Genomic DNA, 20,744 nt, shown 5'->3' on the forward strand with positions numbered 1-20,744 from the left:
GGTGGGTCAGATCTTATCCAATACGGTTATTGTCTGGAGCTCACATCCACTCCACCCAACATACCCCCAAAGAACCGTCCTATGTCCGGCGAGCACTTGCACTTGTTGCAGCAGGAAGTCAACGTCATGCTGCAAAAAGGGGCAATAGAGCTCGTGCCCCTGCAGGAAAGAGGTACGGGAGTTTACTCCCTGTACTTTCTGATTCCAAAGGAGGACGGATCCCTCAGGCCCATCCTAGACCTCAGACCGCTCAACTTTTACATTCTTGTCAGAACATTTCCATATGCTCACGCTGCAGTAAGTTCTGCCACTGCTTCGGCAAGGGAACTTCCTAGCAACTCTGGACCTAAAGGATGCGTACTTTCACATTCCACTGCATCCTTCACACAGAAAGTACCTCAGGTTCACCATTCAAAACAAGCACTACCAGTTCAAGGTTTTGCCTTTTGCGGTCACCACGGCGCCCAGGGTTTTCACTAAGTGCCTGGCTACGGTGGCGGCGCATCTACGACGTCAAAACATCCATGTCTACCCCTATCTGGACGACTGGCTCATTCAAGCGAAGTCGGCCCAGCAGTGCGCCGACCACGTGTCCCACACCATTCACCTTCTGCATGATCTGGGGTTCTCACTGAATTACCCAAAATCCCATCTCCAGCCCGCCCACATACGGCAGTATCTGGGTGCAACAAACACTCTGGCGGCCACGGCGCAGCCGAATTCAGTGAGAGTCAACAGCATTCAATCGCTGATCCAAAGATTCAGACCCCAACACTCGCTTCCGGCAAGAGTGTTCATGCAGTTGATAGGCATGATGGCCTCCTGCATCTCCATAGTCCCGCACGCGAGACTACATATGCGTCCGCTTCAGGAGTGCTTAGCACGTTAGTGGACTCAGGCTCACGGGCAGTTAAAAGACCTAGTGTTGGTGAGCGGTCGGGCATACAACTCTCTGCATTGGTGGAATCCACAAAACCTTTGCAAGGGCCGACCGTTTCAAGAGCCTGTGCCGCAGATTATCCTGACAACGGACGCTTCACTCCAATGTACTGGAACTGATGGCGATCTTCATGGCCTTAAAGGCATTCAAAGTACATCTGTGCAACAAGGTCGTGTTGATCCGGACGGACAACATGACGGCCATGTACTACATTCAGAAGCAGGGGGGCACACACTCTCCACAGCTGTCTCATCTGGCTCAGAGCATGTGGAGGTGGGCCATTCAAAGGAACATTTTCCTCATGGCAGAACATCTCCCAGGCAAGGACAATCAAATGGCGGACCTGCTCAGCAGGCACAGCCATCAAATGCACGAGTGGGAGATACATCCATCAGTACTCCAACCGTACTTCCAAAGGTGGGTGTAGGAGAGTAGGGTCTGCAATCCTATGATCACCCAGATTTTTTTGCTTTTGTTTCACTGGTTTACGACTTTCTCTGGCTGTGGGCCTGCCAATCAGACCCACAGCCTGGCTGTTCTCTTTCTAAATTACCTCATGTACCCTAGGTGCATCTACCAATTGGTACTGGGCCACCTTATCAGACCCTGTAACTCAGGGCATAGGTGTACCCAGGGCTGCCAGGGGCTGCAGCACGTATTGTGCCACCCCTGGCTGGCCTCCTAAATTTGACACAACTGGCTGCATGACAGCTGGGGCAAAGTCGTGTAATCACCCTTTGCTGTAGGTGTAGTATACCTATACCTAACCCTAAAATGGACACACAGATTCCTATCAGTCACTCCTATGGCAGGCCTTGACAATCCTGAAGGCAGAGTGCTTGGAATCGTGTGAGATGGTGCTCTGGCATGAGCTGAGCCTGTCTGCAGCTTGCGGAATCAAGTCCTAATAGCTGTTCCATGATATCGCATACCATATACTCTTAAGTGCATTATAATCCTCGCGGTTAAATGCTATCTTTGGTATTGCTTTATCAAAACATGTCGAGTAAGGTGTCATACGAATTGGAATACTAACCCCTCGCCAATTCTGGCGACGGGGTTAGCATTCCACCCTTCTAGAGGGACACGACATGTATGTAACTGTGAACCCCGGTTAAAGTTAACTGAAGCCTCAGCTCCACAAAATGGATGCTGCCACCACAGACACGAGTCTGACCCCCTGCAGCTGGGAGTCCTTCCAGCGAGGGGAGCCTGGACAAAGGGTTTCCTGTCAGGGGCGGTGCTAGCACCGTCCCAGACATGGTTTTGTGTATCCTGGGTAGGCAGGGCTTTACAGGAAGGTGACTGCTGAGTGGCACCCCGGTGCTCACTACGCATAGGCCGGTCTGAACCAGTTCCAGGGGCACACCAGCCCCTGGCCTGGGGAAGTCCGGCATGGCTGAGGGGTGTAACCACCCCCCACCTAGTCCCACCCATAGGCAGGACCTAGTCACCGGGTCAGCCCCCTTTTTTAGTATAAAGATGGGAGCGGGCCCCCTGTTAAAATTAGATCATCTTTGGAATCAAGATACCACTTTCTTCGAAAGGACTTCACGATTTCTTCTTCAAGATTCTCCCTTGTGGCTAAGGAGTAGTCACCCTGCATCCGCAGGCACCATCCTAAAGAACACTGCGGTCTGCTGCAAGTCCTTCATCACGAATCCGACGACCCAGCTCGACGAGACCCGGCTTCCCTGGCACCTCTGACCTCTACTCACCTCTACAGCCAAGCTGAGAACCGTGAGTGCGACGAGACCTCAAGGGACCGACGATCGCCAAGACTGCACGACATCTTTATTGCAAGCCCACCGAGTCTTCCACTGGTGAGTGCTTTGGGGTCCGAGAAGCCCCAACCCTGCGCAGCTCCAGCACCCAAGATCAGCCTCCCTGCATCTCCACGATCGGCGTGGGGCCCTTCTGCTGTTTGCTGTGCACCGCGTTGTTTGGCTACTAGCCGGCTGGCTTGTGGCCTTCTGAACGACGCCCGACGACAACTCTTCTGCTGGTCTGGTTGCTCCAGGCTGGCCCTTGCTTCCTTGTTCAAGAGAGGCACCCCGGACCCTCCTGGTCCACTCCAGACGCCATTTTAGGTCCACCGCGTGGGCTTGAATTTGCCAAGGCTTTGTTGCCCAATCCTGGGTCCAGCGACGCCGACAGCTTCTATCTTCGTGGGACAGCTCGATCCTCCATCCTGGTCGCCGACAACGCCTCCTGGTCCGTGAGATCTTCGAGTCAAGCGTCACCCACTCACCTTGTCGAGGTGGCTACCATCCGGTGCCCTCCTGGTGCCCACTGACTACTGGCTAGTAGTCTCGAACTTGGTCCCCTCTGCTTTCAGGTGTCATCTATCTTCGAGATCCAGGCGTGGATCCAACTGAACTTTCTTCACTGGTCACCGGCCAGCATCTTTTCTTCCGGCTCCTGGTCCGTCTACGAGGATTCCCGACGTCTTTTCAGACCTATGCAGCTGCAGCCCCTGGGCTAGGTAACTTCGGCATTTCGGTGCCCCAGCATAGCCTCACTATCCAAGGGTCAGAATCTACCTTCGTTTTCTCCCTACCAGGTCGGGTTCGCCCGAGAACACTAACCTTCTATTTCCTAGCTACCATAGACTTTTGTCCCGCATCTCGCGTGAGAGTGCACACACTGCACCCGAGTCCCCTAGGCCTCCTAGACGTAATCTAACGATTCCCTAGTCAAGTCCTAGCGATTCCAAAAGCTATTAGTACTGTACTTACCTGCTAGGAATTTCGCATTCCACTTTCAGAGTATATGGTTTTCCGTGCCCCTCGGGCATTTGTATATACTGTGCTAACTTAAGTATTTTTGTAAGAGTTTTGGTTTGTGCTTAGTACCCTGTCCTCATAAAGAGTACAGGGCTGTTGTGATCTTTAAATAAATAACTGTTTATTTTCATAACACTTGTGTGGTGTCCTTTCACTTGGTATTCAAGGGGTATATGTGTGGTAAACAGCTGGCTTAACGCGCCCTCTCGAGTCTTTAGCCTTAGACTGCTCGTATCCACGCTACTAGGATAGCTGGTCTATAAGGTTGACTTACAACCAATCATCAATAAGGGTTGCTGGACTGATACATAGTGTTCACTAGAATAGTGAGCACTGCATATCAGGCCACCTTCTCACATTGGTGAGCAGCGGTTGGGATTTGAGCTTGCTGTTGTTTTGCCACACGTATCCTAAGAATATCTTGTTGAAAGATCACATAAGTACTGTTAGGTACACATAACTAAAGCTTAGAATACTCTGAGTTCTACTGAACCAGCTGTTGTAGCTCCTCAAGGCTTAGCACACCTTGGCTGCAACTCTTAGCAAGGGATCAGTAGGTAAACACATAGTGTAGGTAGGTGCATCACTTACACCACACTAGAAACAGTATGTCGGACAAAGGAGGAAACACTGAGGTTCCCCTTGTGTCAGTTGACCCTCCACAGGTCATCCCTTCAAGATATACTGCGCTTAGCTTCCACGAGTTACGACAAGTGTGTACCTCTAGGAAGATTAAGCAGGGGTCTAACCCCACAACTGCCTTTCTGATTGGTCTCTTAGAGACTCATGATGCAAGGAGGGCTGGTAACCCAGACCCTTCTACTTCAGATGGCAACATGCCCCCCTTACAGGGTCCCTTTGATGCCCAGGACCATCCTCTTCAGGAAGCAGATGATGCTGATGATGAGGATGATGATTTGGTATCAGGGGACGAGGCAGAAAAGGAACAGGTAGAAGTCAGCAGACTAACCAGGTCCAACTTAAGCAGACATGAGATGGGCACTAGGGGACCCTTGGGGCCACTCTCAGGTCAGCTTAACATTGGGGATGGACGAGATAGATCTCTATCAAGAGGCTCTATCAGATCCCTTCATACCAATGGCTCTCAACGTTCCTCTCAAAGGGGAATGACATCTCCCCAGAGGAGAATGTATGAAGCTAAGGAAAAGGCAGCCAATCTGAGGATTGAAAGGGAAGAACTTGCCCTGGCCAAAGAGAGGCTTGCCTTTGCTAGAGAGCAACAATTGAGTGGGACAGTCCCCACTGGTGGCAGCATTGTACCTAGCAATAGGGAAAGGAGTTTTGATACAAAACACCTTGGTAAGATAGTGCCCCCCTTTAAACAAGGGGATGACATCCACAAATGGATTACTGCTTTGGAGAGGGCCTGCACTGTGCAAGGTGTTCCCCCAAGTCAGTGGGCAGCTATCTTGTGGCTCTCCTTTGAGGGTAAAGGAAGAGACAAGCTCCTCACCACAAGGGTGGAGGATGCTAATGATTACCAAGTCTTGAAAAATGCACTGGTTGATGGGTTTGGCCTAACCACTGAGCAGTACAGGGTGCTGTTCAGGGATACCCAGAAAACTCAGTCTCAAGATTGGGCTGACTTTGTAGATTGTGCCACTAAGGCTTTTGAGGGCTGGTTGCTGGGCAGTAAGGTTACTGATTATAAAGGATTGTACAATTTGATGATGAGAGAGCAAATTTTAAACAATTGTCAGAACCAGTTGTTGCATCAGCATCTTGTTGACTCAGATCTGACCTCTCCCCAAGAATTGGGAAAGAAGGCAGACAGATGGGTTAGAACAAGAGTTAAACAGAACCAGGGCCAGAATCAAGGTGGTCAGAAGAAAGCAGACCAGAAGGGTAAGGATTCAAAAGGGGAACAAAATGACCAGAAGTCTTCGACAGGTCCCCAACAACCCAAAGAGGGTGGGGGTCAGGCTCCCCAAAAGAAGAAAGAAGGCCAATCTAAAAGGTGGTGCCAATACTGCAAAAGTAAAACTCACTGGTTTAGTGAGTGCACCAAGAAAGGAGGAGGGCAGACTCCTGCCACTGCAGCCCCTAAGGCACCTGTGCCCCCTAGTACAGCCAGCAGTGGTAGTGCACCTCCCAAGGGTTTAGTAGGGTTAACCCTGGGTTCTGAGGGGAGTGACAACTTAGTTGGCACCCTCACTCAGGCTGTCCTTGTCAGTACAGGGGATATGGATATGTCCCCTGACATAAGTCCCAATACTTTGGGCAAATACAGACAGACACCTTTTATTAATGGAAAAATGGCTCAGGCCTATAGGGACACTTGTGCCAGTGTCACAATGGTGACACCTAGCTTTGTGGACCCTGGACAGATCATGCCAGGTACAGAATTCCTGGTGACCAATGCAAGCAATGTCACTACCAATCATAGTATGGCAATTGTAGCTTTCTCCTGGGGAGGGGTAACTGGCCAAAAGAAGGTTGTAGTTAGTTCAGACCTCCCAGTGGATTGTTTGTTGGGCAATGATTTGGAGTCATCACAATGGTCAGAAGTGGAGCAGAGGACTCATCTGGAAATGTTAGGTTTGCCAGCACATGTGTTTGCTGTGACTAGGTCACAGGCCAGAAGATGCCCCACTGAACAGGTGCTGGATCCTGGAACAATGGACCAGACACCTTCCAAGAAAAAGAGCAGTAGGGTTAAGGCTGTGCCTTCCCCCTTGCCCCAGGTTGTGGATCAAGTCTCAGAGGAGGCTGACCTGCAGGAATTGAGGGAAACTGAGCCTAGAGAGTTTGAACTTGATCAAGTTGAATTCTTGGGTTCAGGGGGACCCTCAAGGGAAGACCTGGGGAAGGACCAGTTAGACTGCCCTTCTCTTGAACCCCTCAGACAGCAGGCTGCTGCTGAGGCTGCTGGGAACGCCACAGGTACCCACAAGGTATACTGGGAAGATGGACTCCTGTACACTGAGTCAAGAGACCCCAAGCCTGGCATGACCAGGAGGCTGGTTGTACCCTTGTCTCAGAGAGGTTTCCTACTTACCTTGGCCCATGAGATTCCCTTAGCAGGTCACTTAGGCCAGACAAAGACTTGGGACAGGCTTGTCTCACACTTTCACTGGCCTCACATGAATGAGGATACCAAGGAGTTTTGTCGCTCCTGTGTCACTTGCCAAGCCAGTGGTAAGTCAGGTGGCACAACAAAGGCCCCCCTTATACCAATGCCTGTGGTGGGGGTGCCCTTTGAAAGAGTGGGGATTGACATTGTTGGTCCAATGGAACCCCAGACAGCATCAGGGCACAAGTTTATACTGGTGGTAGTGGATCATGCCACCAGGTATCCTGAAGCTATTCCACTTAGGACCACCACAGCACCTGTGGTGGCAAGGGCCCTAGTTGGAGTGTTCTCCAGAGTGGGCTTCCCTAAGGAGGTTGTCTCTGACAGAGGTGCAAACTTCATGTCAAGCTATTTAACTGCTATGTGGAAGGAGTGTGGTGTCAATTACAAATTCACTACACCCTATCACCCACAATGCAATGGGCTTGTTGAAAGGTTCAACAGGACCCTAAAAGGGATGATTCATGGACTACCTGAAACACTCAGGCGTAGATGGGATGTCCTGATGCCCTGCCTTCTGTTTGCTTACAGAGAGGTCCCACAAAAGGGGGTTGGCTACAGCCCTTTTGAACTTTTGTATGGGCATCCTGTGAGAGGCCCCTTGTGTTTGGTGAAGGAAGGATGGGAGAGACCTCTCAAAAAGCCTGCAACCAACATAATGGACTATGTACTTGGTCTCCGCTCCAGGATGGCTGAGTATATGGAGAAGGCATCAGAAAACCTTAAGGCCAGTCAAGAACTTCAAAAAGCTTGGCATGACCAAAAGGCTGTCCTGACTGTTTATCAGCCTGGACAGAAGGTGTGGGTGCTGGAGCCAGTGGCCCCAGCAGCACTCAAAGACAAATGGTCTGGGCCCCACACAATCCTTGAGCAAAAGGGAGAGGTCACCTACCTGGTGGACCTTGGAACTCCCAGGAGTCCCCATAGGGTACTCCATGTCAACAGGCTCAAAGCATATGTCGACAGGAAGGACATGAGCTTGCTCATGGCCATAGATGAGGGACAGGAGGAAGAGAGTGACCCTCTCCCAGACCTGCTCACTCAGAATCCTGATGATGGGTCAGTAGATGGTGTTGTCTTTTGTGGCAGCCTCTCTGAACATCAGCAGAAAGACTGTAAACAGGTTCTTCAGTCTTTCAGACGTATGTTCTCTCTGACACCCAGTCAGACCAATTGGTGCACCCATGAGGTTGACACTGGTGACAGCCTGCCAGTCAAGAGTAAAATCTACAGGCAGCCTGATCATGTTAGAGACTGCATAAAAACTGAAGTGCAGAAAATGTTGGAATTGGGAGTCATTGAACCCTCAGATAGCCCTTGGGCTAGTCCAGTAGTTCTAGTGCCAAAGCCTCACACCCAAGATGGTAAGAGAGAGATGAGGTTTTGCGTAGACTACAGGGGTCTCAATGCAGTCACTAAGACTGATGCCCATCCAATACCAAGGGCAGATGAACTTATAGATAGATTGGCTTCTGCCAACTACTTAAGTACATTTGACTTAACAGCTGGGTATTGGCAAATCAGGTTAGCTGAGGATGCCAAGCCCAAAACAGCATTTTCAACCCCTGGTGGGCATTATCAATTTGTGGTAATGCCCTTTGGTCTGAAAAATGCACCTGCCACCTTCCAAAGGTTGGTGAATCAAGTCCTTACTGGGCTGGATGACTTCTGTGCAGCATATCTAGATGATATTGCTGTCTTTAGCTCCACCTGGGAGGATCACCTGGTCCACCTGAGGAAAGTGTTAGAGGCTCTGCAAGCAGCAGGCCTCACTATCAAGGCCACCAAGTGCCAGATAGGGCAGACACAGGTTGTATACCTGGGCCACCTTGTAGGTGGAGGCCAGGTTCAGCCACTGGAGAGCAAAATACAGTCAATCAGGGACTGGGCTCCTCCAACCACCCAGACTCAGGTTCGAGCTTTCTTGGGCCTGACTGGATACTACAGAAAATTTGTCAGGAACTATGGTTCCATTGTGACACCATTAAATGAACTGACAAGTAAAAAAATGCCAAAAAAGGTTCAGTGGACAGCAGGCTGTCAAAAAGCATTCGATGACCTAAAGCAGGCCATGTGCACAGCACCTATCCTTAAGAGTCCAGACTACTCCAAACCATTCATTGTCCAAACAGATGCTTCTGAGTTGGGTGTGGGAGCTGTTCTTTCTCAACTGAATTTTGATGGTCAGGATCAGCCCATTGCTTTTATAAGCAGAAGGCTGACCCCCAGAGAGAAGAATTGGTCAGCTATTGAGAGGGAGGCCTTTGCTGTGGTTTGGGCCCTGAAGAAGCTGAGGCCATACTTGTTTGGCACTCACTTCAAGATTCAGACCGACCATAAGCCCCTCTTGTGGCTAAATCAGATGAAGGGTGAAAACCCCAAACTGCTTAGGTGGTCCATTTCCCTACAGGGGATGGACTTTACAGTGGAACATAGACCTGGTACTGATCATGGCAATGCCGATGGGCTCTCCAGATATTTCCACTTAGAACAAGAAGACTCACCTGGTCAAGGTTAGCTTATTGTCCCAAAGTTTGGGGGGGGGTCATGTAGGAGAGTAGGGTCTGCAATCCTATGATCACCCAGATTTTTTTGCTTTTGTTTCACTGGTTTACGACTTTCTCTGGCTGTGGGCCTGCCAATCAGACCCACAGCCTGGCTGTTCTCTTTCTAAATTACCTCATGTACCCTAGGTGCATCTACCAATTGGTACTGGGCCACCTTATCAGACCCTGTAACTCAGGGCATAGGTGTACCCAGGGCTGCCAGGGGCTGCAGCACGTATTGTGCCACCCCTGGCTGGCCTCCTAAATTTGACACAACTGGCTGCATGACAGCTGGGGCAAAGTCGTGTAATCACCCTTTGCTGTAGGTGTAGTATACCTATACCTAACCCTAAAATGGACACACAGATTCCTATCAGTCACTCCTATGGCAGGCCTTGACAATCCTGAAGGCAGAGTGCTTGGAATCGTGTGAGATGGTGCTCTGGCATGAGCTGAGCCTGTCTGCAGCTTGCGGAATCAAGTCCTAATAGCTGTTCCATGATATCGCATACCATATACTCTTAAGTGCATTATAATCCTCGCGGTTAAATGCTATCTTTGGTATTGCTTTATCAAAACATGTCGAGTAAGGTGTCATACGAATTGGAATACTAACCCCTCGCCAATTCTGGCGACGGGGTTAGCATTCCACCCTTCTAGAGGGACACGACATGTATGTAACTGTGAACCCCGGTTAAAGTTAACTGAAGCCTCAGCTCCACAAAATGGATGCTGCCACCACAGACACGAGTCTGACCCCCTGCAGCTGGGAGTCCTTCCAGCGAGGGGAGCCTGGACAAAGGGTTTCCTGTCAGGGGCGGTGCTAGCACCGTCCCAGACATGGTTTTGTGTATCCTGGGTAGGCAGGGCTTTACAGGAAGGTGACTGCTGAGTGGCACCCCGGTGCTCACTACGCATAGGCCGGTCTGAACCAGTTCCAGGGGCACACCAGCCCCTGGCCTGGGGAAGTCCGGCATGGCTGAGGGGTGTAACCACCCCCCACCTAGTCCCACCCATAGGCAGGACCTAGTCACCGGGTCAGCCCCCTTTTTTAGTATAAAGATGGGAGCGGGCCCCCTGTTAAAATTAGATCATCTTTGGAATCAAGATACCACTTTCTTCGAAAGGACTTCACGATTTCTTCTTCAAGATTCTCCCTTGTGGCTAAGGAGTAGTCACCCTGCATCCGCAGGCACCATCCTAAAGAACACTGCGGTCTGCTGCAAGTCCTTCATCACGAATCCGACGACCCAGCTCGACGAGACCCGGCTTCCCTGGCACCTCTGACCTCTACTCACCTCTACAGCCAAGCTGAGAACCGTGAGTGCGACGAGACCTCAAGGGACCGACGATCGCCAAGACTGCACGACATCTTTATTGCAAGCCCACCGAGTCTTCCACTGGTGAGTGCTTTGGGGTCCGAGAAGCCCCAACCCTGCGCAGCTCCAGCACCCAAGATCAGCCTCCCTGCATCTCCACGATCGGCGTGGGGCCCTTCTGCTGTTTGCTGTGCACCGCGTTGTTTGGCTACTAGCCGGCTGGCTTGTGGCCTTCTGAACGACGCCCGACGACAACTCTTCTGCTGGTCTGGTTGCTCCAGGCTGGCCCTTGCTTCCTTGTTCAAGAGAGGCACCCCGGACCCTCCTGGTCCACTCCAGACGCCATTTTAGGTCCACCGCGTGGGCTTGAATTTGCCAAGGCTTTGTTGCCCAATCCTGGGTCCAGCGACGCCGACAGCTTCTATCTTCGTGGGACAGCTCGATCCTCCATCCTGGTCGCCGACAACGCCTCCTGGTCCGTGAGATCTTCGAGTCAAGCGTCACCCACTCACCTTGTCGAGGTGGCTACCATCCGGTGCCCTCCTGGTGCCCACTGACTACTGGCTAGTAGTCTCGAACTTGGTCCCCTCTGCTTTCAGGTGTCATCTATCTTCGAGATCCAGGCGTGGATCCAACTGAACTTTCTTCACTGGTCACCGGCCAGCATCTTTTCTTCCGGCTCCTGGTCCGTCTACGAGGATTCCCGACGTCTTTTCAGACCTATGCAGCTGCAGCCCCTGGGCTAGGTAACTTCGGCATTTCGGTGCCCCAGCATAGCCTCACTATCCAAGGGTCAGAATCTACCTTCGTTTTCTCCCTACCAGGTCGGGTTCGCCCGAGAACACTAACCTTCTATTTCCTAGCTACCATAGACTTTTGTCCCGCATCTCGCGTGAGAGTGCACACACTGCACCCGAGTCCCCTAGGCCTCCTAGACGTAATCTAACGATTCCCTAGTCAAGTCCTAGCGATTCCAAAAGCTATTAGTACTGTACTTACCTGCTAGGAATTTCGCATTCCACTTTCAGAGTATATGGTTTTCCGTGCCCCTCGGGCATTTGTATATACTGTGCTAACTTAAGTATTTTTGTAAGAGTTTTGGTTTGTGCTTAGTACCCTGTCCTCATAAAGAGTACAGGGCTGTTGTGATCTTTAAATAAATAACTGTTTATTTTCATAACACTTGTGTGGTGTCCTTTCACTTGGTATTCAAGGGGTATATGTGTGGTAAACAGCTGGCTTAACGCGCCCTCTCGAGTCTTTAGCCTTAGACTGCTCGTATCCACGCTACTAGGATAGCTGGTCTATAAGGTTGACTTACAACCAATCATCAATAAGGGTTGCTGGACTGATACATAGTGTTCACTAGAATAGTGAGCACTGCATATCAGGCCACCTTCTCACAGTGGGGTCATCCAGAGATCGACCTGTTCGCCACAAGGGAGAACGCAAAATGCCAAAGCTTTGCCGCCAGGTTCCCACACCCGCAATCGCAGGGCAATGCGATATGGATGAACTGGTCAGGCAGATTTGCGTACGCTTTTCCCCCAGCCCCTCTGATACCGCTGGTGGCGCGCAAGCTCAGGCAGCACTCGATGACTCTCATCCTAGTTGCTCCAACGTGGGCTCGCCAACCATGGTACACCACGTTTCTGGAACTTTCCGTGGTACCGAATCAAAAGGCTTCATCTCACACCCAGCCTTCTGACGCAGAGCCATGGCGACATTCAGCACCCAGATCCGCAACAGCTCAACCTGGCCATCTGGCTCCTGAAGTCCTAGAGTTTGGCTACCTTAACCTTCCTCCCAACTGTATGGACATCATTCGGGAGGCTAGGAAGCCCACTACTAGAGCATGTTATGCGGCAAAATGGAAACGGTTTGTCATCTATTGCGCAAACCACAACATTGATCCACTAGATGCTTCTATTCAGAACATCATCTGTTACCTGTTCCATCTATAGAAGTGTAATCTGGCATATACTTCCATTCGCATTCACCTGTCTGCGATGGCCGCATACCTCCAAAATAGACAGCACCTTTCACTTTTCAAAGTGCCTGCCATCAAAGCTTTTATGGAAGACCTCAAAAAAGTCATTCTGCCACGGACTCCACCAGCTCCTGAATGGAACCTCAATGTGGTTCTTACAAGACTGATGGGTCCTCCCTTTGAGCCACTACATTCCTGCGAGATTCAGTTCTTGACATGGAAAGTGGCTTTCCTTGTAGCAATTACATCGCTACGGAGGGTTAGTGAACTGCAAGCCCTCACAATCCAAGAGCCTTTCTTCCAAGTTCATTCAAAAAGGGTAGTGCTCCTCACTAACCCTAAATTTCTACCCAAGGTTGTGTCTCAGTTCCACATCAACCAAACCATTGAGTTGCCGGTGTTCTTTCAAAATCCAGAGTCACTGGCGGAGCGGATGCTCCACACCCTTGACGTTAAACGGGCCCTAATGTATTACATTGATAGGACCAAGGATTTTAGAAAGACTAAACAGCTTTTTGTTGCCTTTGCGCCACATCACAAAGGTAAACCTATTTCCAAGGCTGGTATTGCTAGGTGGATCGTGAAATGTATTCAAATCTGCTATGCAAAGGCAAAACGCACTCTTACCATTCCACCTAGAGCCCACTCCACCAGAAAGTTAGGGGCCTCTATGGCTTTCCTTGGAAACATTCCCTTAGAGGACATATGTAGAGCAGCCACATGGTCTACCACACACACATTTACTAAGCATTACTGTGTAGACGTGCACTCCAAACAGCAGGCAGCTGTAGGACAGGCTGTTCTCAAGACACTTTTCCAAACTGCTGCAGCTGGCACGGGCGGCCGCCGCTAGTGGAGGGACTGCTATGTATTCTATGCACAGATATGAATTCAGCAGCCCACATGCCTCGAACTGCAAATGCTACTTACCAGTATGCATCTGTTCTTGGCATGTAGGGCTGCTGACTTTCATATCGCCCGCCCTCCTCCCCAGCGCCTGTAGCAGCTGCAGTGTTCACATATCATTTCATGGCATGGTCATCATTCACTGAGTTTCACTCCATCTTGGCCACAATGGCTAAAAACAATCTGGGGATGGAGTCGATGCCCATGCTCACTGTAGTCCAGGGGAGGAGCCACCTATCTCGTGATACTTCGAAGACTCTTCCAGGACAACAATGTGCAATCATCCGGACCCAACACTAGACGGCAATCTATGCACAGATATGAATGTCAGCAGCCCTACATGCCAAGAACAGATGCATACTGGTAAGTAGCATTTGCACTCTTACAGATAATGGTTACACAAGTAACTTTTGCATCGGGCTGATTCCAGCATGTGAATCTATGAAAGATACCATCAGTGAAGAAATTAAGCAAGAGGTACCTAGCTTTTTTCTTTCTCAGTCTTTGGGAGCTTATTGTTGATGGGAAGCTTTTACTTCAAAAGTCAATTTTTGTTTGACAAAGTTGCAGTTTTGTCATGTGGAATCTTTAACTTGCTCGTCTATAAATATGCATACTTTTCATTCTTAGGTGAACCGCAGTACAGCCCTTCTGAAGAGCTTATCTGCTGAACGAGAGAGATGGGAGAAGACAAGCGAAACTTTCAAAAACCAAATGTCAACAATTGCAGGCGACTGTTTGCTCTCCGCTTCTTTCATTGCTTATGCTGGTTACTTTGATCAGCAAATGCGACAGAATTTGTTCACTACATGGTCCCATCACTTGCAACAAGCCAACATCCAGGTACACATTAACGTTTTAGGTAAAAATGCTTCTGCGAACTGGGGGACATTTTTTTGTGTCTACACCATACATTTGAGTTGATGTAAGTTTCCAGATCATCTTGAATTGCACTCAATTGTATAACAAACTATTAAGTTACATAGTTGTGTGCATCTACAAAAATGGGTTTGTTTATTTTTCAGTTCCGCACGGATATTGCTAGAACAGAATATCTTTCCAATGCTGATGAGCGGCTCCGCTGGCAAGCAAGTTCTCTACCTGCAGATGATCTTTGCACTGAGAATGCTATTATGCTGAAACGTTTCAACAGGTATCTAGCTAAATCTTTGAATGTTAGGAATTTGCTCCATAAATGCTCGCACTTATGAAATCTCCCTTTTTTCATAGGTAGTCAAATCTATATTTATGTAAGTGAATTGGTCTCTGAAAAACGTTTGTTCAGCTGTAGAGGCTCTACCTATTTTAATACACGTATTTGATGTGTAGAATGTTGTGATTTGCACACTTCCTTCAGTTTAACCGCACTTAACTCTTTCTAGGTATCCTTTGATCATTGATCCATCTGGGCAAGCCACAGAATTTATTATGAATGAATACAAGGAGCGTAAGATCACTCGTACCAGCTTCTTGGACGATGCTTTCAGGAAGAACCTAGAAAGTGCACTTCGATTTGGCAATCCACTTCTCGTGCAGGTACTCCAATTTGCGCCGATATACTTAGGTTATTAAGTCCTAGGACAACTTTTTTTAATCCTTTATGCAAGTTGCACTCCTGTTCAATAAATCTAGCAGAATATATTTCCTTAAACTTGTGCATTTTTTTAATCAAGACCTTTAAAAAACTGATTTGTTATTCTTTATTATTCAGTATTCACATACCTTGATGCTTGAGGAATTTTGCACTCCTATAGTCTTACTGTTAATCACCATTCTATGGCTTCTGGTGCATTTCCATGTTGCCACCCTGCTTTGAAAGATACTTTTGGGGCAAATAGACATTTTAGGAGACGGGTGAAACTGTAGTAATACTGGAGAGTGTCCCCCTTGGAACAGCATCTGTGCTCTGTAATTAGCAGCCGAGGTAAAACGTACAGGATGGGAGAACAGCAGATGTGCCAAGAACCATGGGTAGGAAAGCATTGCAACCCCACCTTCTTTTTCAGGCAGTTTCACACTGTGCAACTAATGATTCAAAGTGACCAACCAGGCTACATATCCTATACATTGGAGAGGACATGTTATGTCCTGCTGGAGCCAGGGCAATCTGAGAGACGTGAAAGAGCTTTGCCATGCTTAATAGTATTCTACTTTCTCTTAGGATGTTGAGAGCTATGACCCAATTTTGAATCCTGTTTTAAATCGTGAAGTTAGAAGAACAGGAGGTCGAGTGCTGATAACTCTTGGCGACCAAGATATTGACTTGTCACCATCATTTGTGATCTTTCTCTCCACCAGAGACCCAACGGTAAGAACAATGGTTCATTGTATTCATAAATGTATCTCTAAGCATTTCATATTTGCCAAGTGATGTTATCATTTGTTTTGATAGGTCGAATTTCCTCCAGATATCTGCTCTCGTGTCACATTTGTTAACTTCACAGTTACTCGAAGCAGCTTGCAGAGCCAGTGCTTAAATGAAGTTCTGAAGGCAGAAAGACCAGATGTTGATGAAAAACGTTCTGACTTACTTAAGCTCCAAGGTACTGTGTTGGTATTGTAATATGTTTGAATTTGATAACATTAATGTAGCACATTTATTCAAACTAAGTGCTATAATAATCAGTCTTGGTGGCTGCTAAAAATGCATGTGAATTCAGTTTGTCAGAACAACTCTTTGCAGTGCCTCGTCTCTCCACCATGAAATGTTTTTCATCCAGTGTGGCATCTTTTAATTGACTGGCTTGTCAGTGCAATTTGTCATTCCGAGTTGACATGTTTTAAACTGTTGAAAATTTGTATTCGTGTGGCAAGTTTTTTATTTTAAATGTACACTTTTATTAGTGTCCTAATCAAAAACTCTATTGCCTTTACTGGAGTAATTTACAACTGCAGGCATAAGAATTTATAGTTGTAATTCTTGATTAGCTAAATTGTATAACTGCAGACTCCATTTATTCCTCTCGAAAATCTGCAGTCCTCTCCACTTGTCTTTATTAGTTTAAAAGGCTGGCGTAAAATTGGAAATGCGGTGTTCAAGCACCCCGAACATCTTGTACCAAGGGTGTCACTTTTCTACATGAAACATGTTTTGCAGCATGAATCTTTTCTCGATTCACATGCTGTGAATTATTTGTTCATATAGTTGACTCCAGAACTGTCTTTGGAGTCTTTTTTTTTCCCTAACCTGGGTGGCGTTGACCATTTAGTGTTGTGTCCAACCGTCTGGGACTTCAACACCCACCCGCAAAAGCCACTTTGCATGGTTGCCATCTTCACATTCTTTTTACCGGAGTAAAGAAATAGTGGGATGAAGGAGATTTTGCTGACATGTACCCTCTGCATAGGAGCTCAGTTTGTATGGTTAGAGATGGCCAGCAGGCTTTATAATATGTTGATGTTTCAAACAGTGAAGTGTTTTGACCAGCATTTAGAACTTATTCAGATGGTGCTGATCTGATGATAATACAATGTGCGAAGACTAGATGTTCTAAGTGCTGTTTGTCTTTGTTTGGTACCAGGGGAATTCCAACTGCGTTTGCGTCAGCTGGAGAAGTCTTTGCTACAAGCTCTAAATGAAGTGAAGGGACGCATCTTGGATGATGATACAATTATTACTACTCTGGAAAACCTGAAAAAGGAGGCAGCTGAGGTTACTAGAAAAGTGGAGGAAACGGACATTATTATGCAGGAGGTGGAAAATGTATCTCAGCAGTATCTACCACTGTCCACTGCTTGTAGCAGTATTTATTTCACAATGGAATCACTTAAGCAGGTATATTGTACTGTGCAGTAAACGCCACAACTGGAACCCCCATTGTCACCAAATTGCGACTGTGCAGCTAAATAGATATACTCATTGGAATCTTAAATGAGAGATCAATTGGCCTATTTGACTGTTTCTACTCAATCTCAAGTTCCCTTTTTTTTAATAAACATATTTAGGGTAATCCTTTAAGATAATGTGATATGCATTAGTCTAGCCTGACATGCAAGTGAGTACTTAATATTGAATTAACCATTTTTGTATATTTTCTTGTGTTTCTTTCTTAGATACACTTTTTGTACCAGTATTCTCTCCAGTGCTTCTTGGACATTTACCATACAGTTCTTTATGAAAACTCAAATTTGAAAGGCCTCACTGATCACACGCAGCGCCTCTCTTTGATTACAAAAGATCTATTTCAGGTGTAGTATAGAACAAATTTGCACTGATAAATGTTTTCCAATCTGTTCGGCAATCTTGTCATTACAATAAGACCAATGATATTTCTAACTCCAATTATATTCTGACATTTTGGTAACGTGGGGCAGAGCCAAAGCTGATGGACATTTCTGCCAGGGAGTGCTCTTTGCATTACTTGAAGCCAAATAGTTACTTTCTTCTTCCAGGTTCTTCTTTGTAACTTGTTGCAGGACATGACATGAAGAAATGTGAACACTAACCAACCTTTACATTCAGGGAAGGCCCACTTCGGAGCTTTGTTTAGTTTTCCTCAATTTACAGTGCCCATCAACCTTGCAACTTGCTCTGTATCTGCATGTTGTGCTGAGAAGAGGACACATCTGGTTATACTGTATATGGATGCATGAGGCCAGGACCTCAATTTTCAATATGGAAAGCCAATGTTCGAGGCAGGTGTTGCTGTAGATATAAATGCTTTGCATACTCCTGCCATCTAGTGTTGGGTCCAGATATGTGCAAATTATTTTTTTTTGAAGAAGTCTTTTCGAGTCACGAGGTAGAGTGAATCCTCCTCTTGGTGATACTGTGCATGGGCATCAACTCTACTGTTTGTTGTTTTTCCGGCGCATGGTTCGGACGTATGTGTCTCGCTCCGAGTTGAGACCGTTACGCTCCTCTTTTCGGTTCATGCTCATCCTCATGGATATTGTTTTCGATTGCACATTTCATCTTGCGTATTGACAAATAGTCAACTTTATCGCTCGTCAGATGGATCAGGCTCACTAAAGGATGCCTTTCTGGTGATGGAACGGACGCCTTTTCGTTTCTGCCCAATCTGCCATGCAAAGTACCCCCAGACTGACCTTCATCCGTCTACAACCTGTACTTATCACCAGAACACATGGAAGAAGGTTACGAGGCCTGTTGATCTTTCCGCTCCAAAAAGACACTCCAAGACTGTCTACACGAGATGCAGCGGAGCAGTATCGAAGACACTCCCGACATCCTCAGACATTAAGATGTTGTGGAAGAAAAGGAAGAACCCCCCAGAACATCAGTGGCGGAGGAAGAGGGGTTCAACCGTGTGGGCTGTTACTGCTCCGACCACGAGCTATAAATTGAGGTTCAGGACATTACTCCAGCCAGGGCTCGAAAAATTCACTAGCTAGGGCAAGCCAGATTTAATCAGGATGAGCTATTTTTAGGGCCTACTCAATCGCCAACAACAGGAGTTCTGTTTGCCCACAAACTGAATGAGCAATAACATGCCTTTAAATCTTTATTATCTTGTCAAATTTGCTCAGCTTTCAGAGATGGAGGTCAAAAGTCAGTTTGTCTTCCTACATTTACTTCGCTTTCTGTGACTGAAGTTTGAGGAATTTGTAAAGTGAACTGTGTACACAGAAATGGCTAATAAGTGAACTGTTCAAACATTTCAAATATATTTCTTCACTAGTTCTGAAGACACATTTTTGTAATTCTGTGCTAAAATATTTTTATAGGATTAAAAATCAGAACACTTAACTTGATGTACACATTTTAAATATTTTTGCTGAAACCCAATTTCCGAACATTGTTTATGCGCTAAGTATTTTTATCAGTAAACCTACATGTTAGTGGGAAAGCTTCGTGGCCATTTCAATGGAAAATGTGCTATCTGTAAATGACAGTGCACTACCACATCGTGTTCAGTAATATATATGAAAATGAGTTTTTAAACATTAATTAGGAAATATACCTGCTCCTACCCAGATGACAATGTTATTAGTGAGCTAAGAGGCAAGCCAGAGATTATGTGCATCTTATATGTGGGCTTGATTTTTATTATGCATGGAGCAAACATTTAGTTCAGTAATTGAAGTTTTTTTGTACAGCAGAAATAGTGAATTTGCATATTTAAAGGTGCTCTATTATGTGATAATGAAGAAAAAGGCAGCTCCATAAGACAAAAATATTTGCCTAGGATCGCTCCATTTGAGACCAGTTCACTGGTCAAGTACACTACAGTTGGGTCAAGTAGATTCTTCATGTTACTTCCTGCAGGTCTAGTAAAATGTTTGATTTTTCGAGCCCTGCTACTTCAACAATCCGTGAGTCCGGAAGCGCCTGTACCTCAGCACCATCTCGAACCACCTAAGACATTCGGTTCATACTGAACAAAAAGCTCTAAGACCACCACTACCTCCGGGCCATGCTGAGCATGAAAGACTGATTCGGACACCCTGCCCTCCTTCCCGGACCAAAACACCAGCTGAAGCCTTAGACCTTGTACACCTCTATGCCGAGTCGACCTTCGGTATCGAGCCAACCAGCTCCATCTTTGTTTCAGACTGGACCATCTGAAAGAAACAGGTTAGAATTAGATTCCTTACCTTAGAATATCCCCAGGCGTCAGACTGGATCTGGAAACCTTTGCGTAGCAGTACCCTTGCGTGTCGGTAGGTGTCGTCTGCGGCTCCGCGTCCGTCGGCGCTGGGATGACGTCGCCGGAGTACTTAGACGCCGCCCTCACGCGCTGATGTCAGTTCCTAATTTTTTCCGCGCCCGCAAGCGCCGATCCTTAAAAAGTGGTACCTTTAGTCAATTTTTGACTAAACTTTTTTGATCATTTTTGATTTTTATTGGAAATCGAACGACTGACGGTGCCGGTAGGGATGCCCAGGTTCAAGCCCTACGTCGTGCAACCGACTGATGTCGGTTACCGACCCCCATCGCAGGTGTCTTCATTGCCTGGGGCCTGACCACGATGACAAGTCGTGCCCCGACTGCCGGGCCTTGACGTCGAAGGCTAGGCGGGAGCGGTCTCGCAAGCGCCTTGAGCTCCGGCAGTCGGCCCCGCACCGTTCGAGGTCCCGGTCCGGAAGGAGGTCGAGGAACCGGTCGCGGGGCCGGAGTCATCACGGCTCGGAGGATTGACACCACTCCTCGAGCTCCAAGTCCTCAGGTAAGAGGCACAAGAAGTCGAAGAAGCGACATT

The 20,744-nt window shown here is 47.5% G+C and overlaps 1 protein-coding gene across 1 annotated transcript in view; it reads left to right on the forward strand.

Annotated features, from left to right (window-relative positions):
- DYNC1H1 (dynein cytoplasmic 1 heavy chain 1) overlaps nt 1-20,744 on the forward strand; it is a 1,654,074-nt gene that overhangs the window by 1,041,714 nt on the left and 591,616 nt on the right. The window contains exons 55-61 of the mRNA XM_086937823.1: nt 14,212-14,424; nt 14,607-14,734; nt 14,964-15,117; nt 15,743-15,889; nt 15,974-16,124; nt 17,103-17,356; nt 17,635-17,769. Coding sequence (XP_086793949.1) covers nt 14,212-14,424; nt 14,607-14,734; nt 14,964-15,117; nt 15,743-15,889; nt 15,974-16,124; nt 17,103-17,356; nt 17,635-17,769 — 1,182 coding nt within the window. The remainder of the gene's footprint in view (nt 1-14,211; nt 14,425-14,606; nt 14,735-14,963; nt 15,118-15,742; nt 15,890-15,973; nt 16,125-17,102; nt 17,357-17,634; nt 17,770-20,744) is intronic.

Source organism: Lissotriton vulgaris, chromosome 9 (genome assembly GCF_964263255.1).
Source record: "Lissotriton vulgaris chromosome 9, aLisVul1.2, whole genome shotgun sequence".
NCBI lineage: Eukaryota > Metazoa > Chordata > Amphibia > Caudata > Salamandridae > Lissotriton > Lissotriton vulgaris.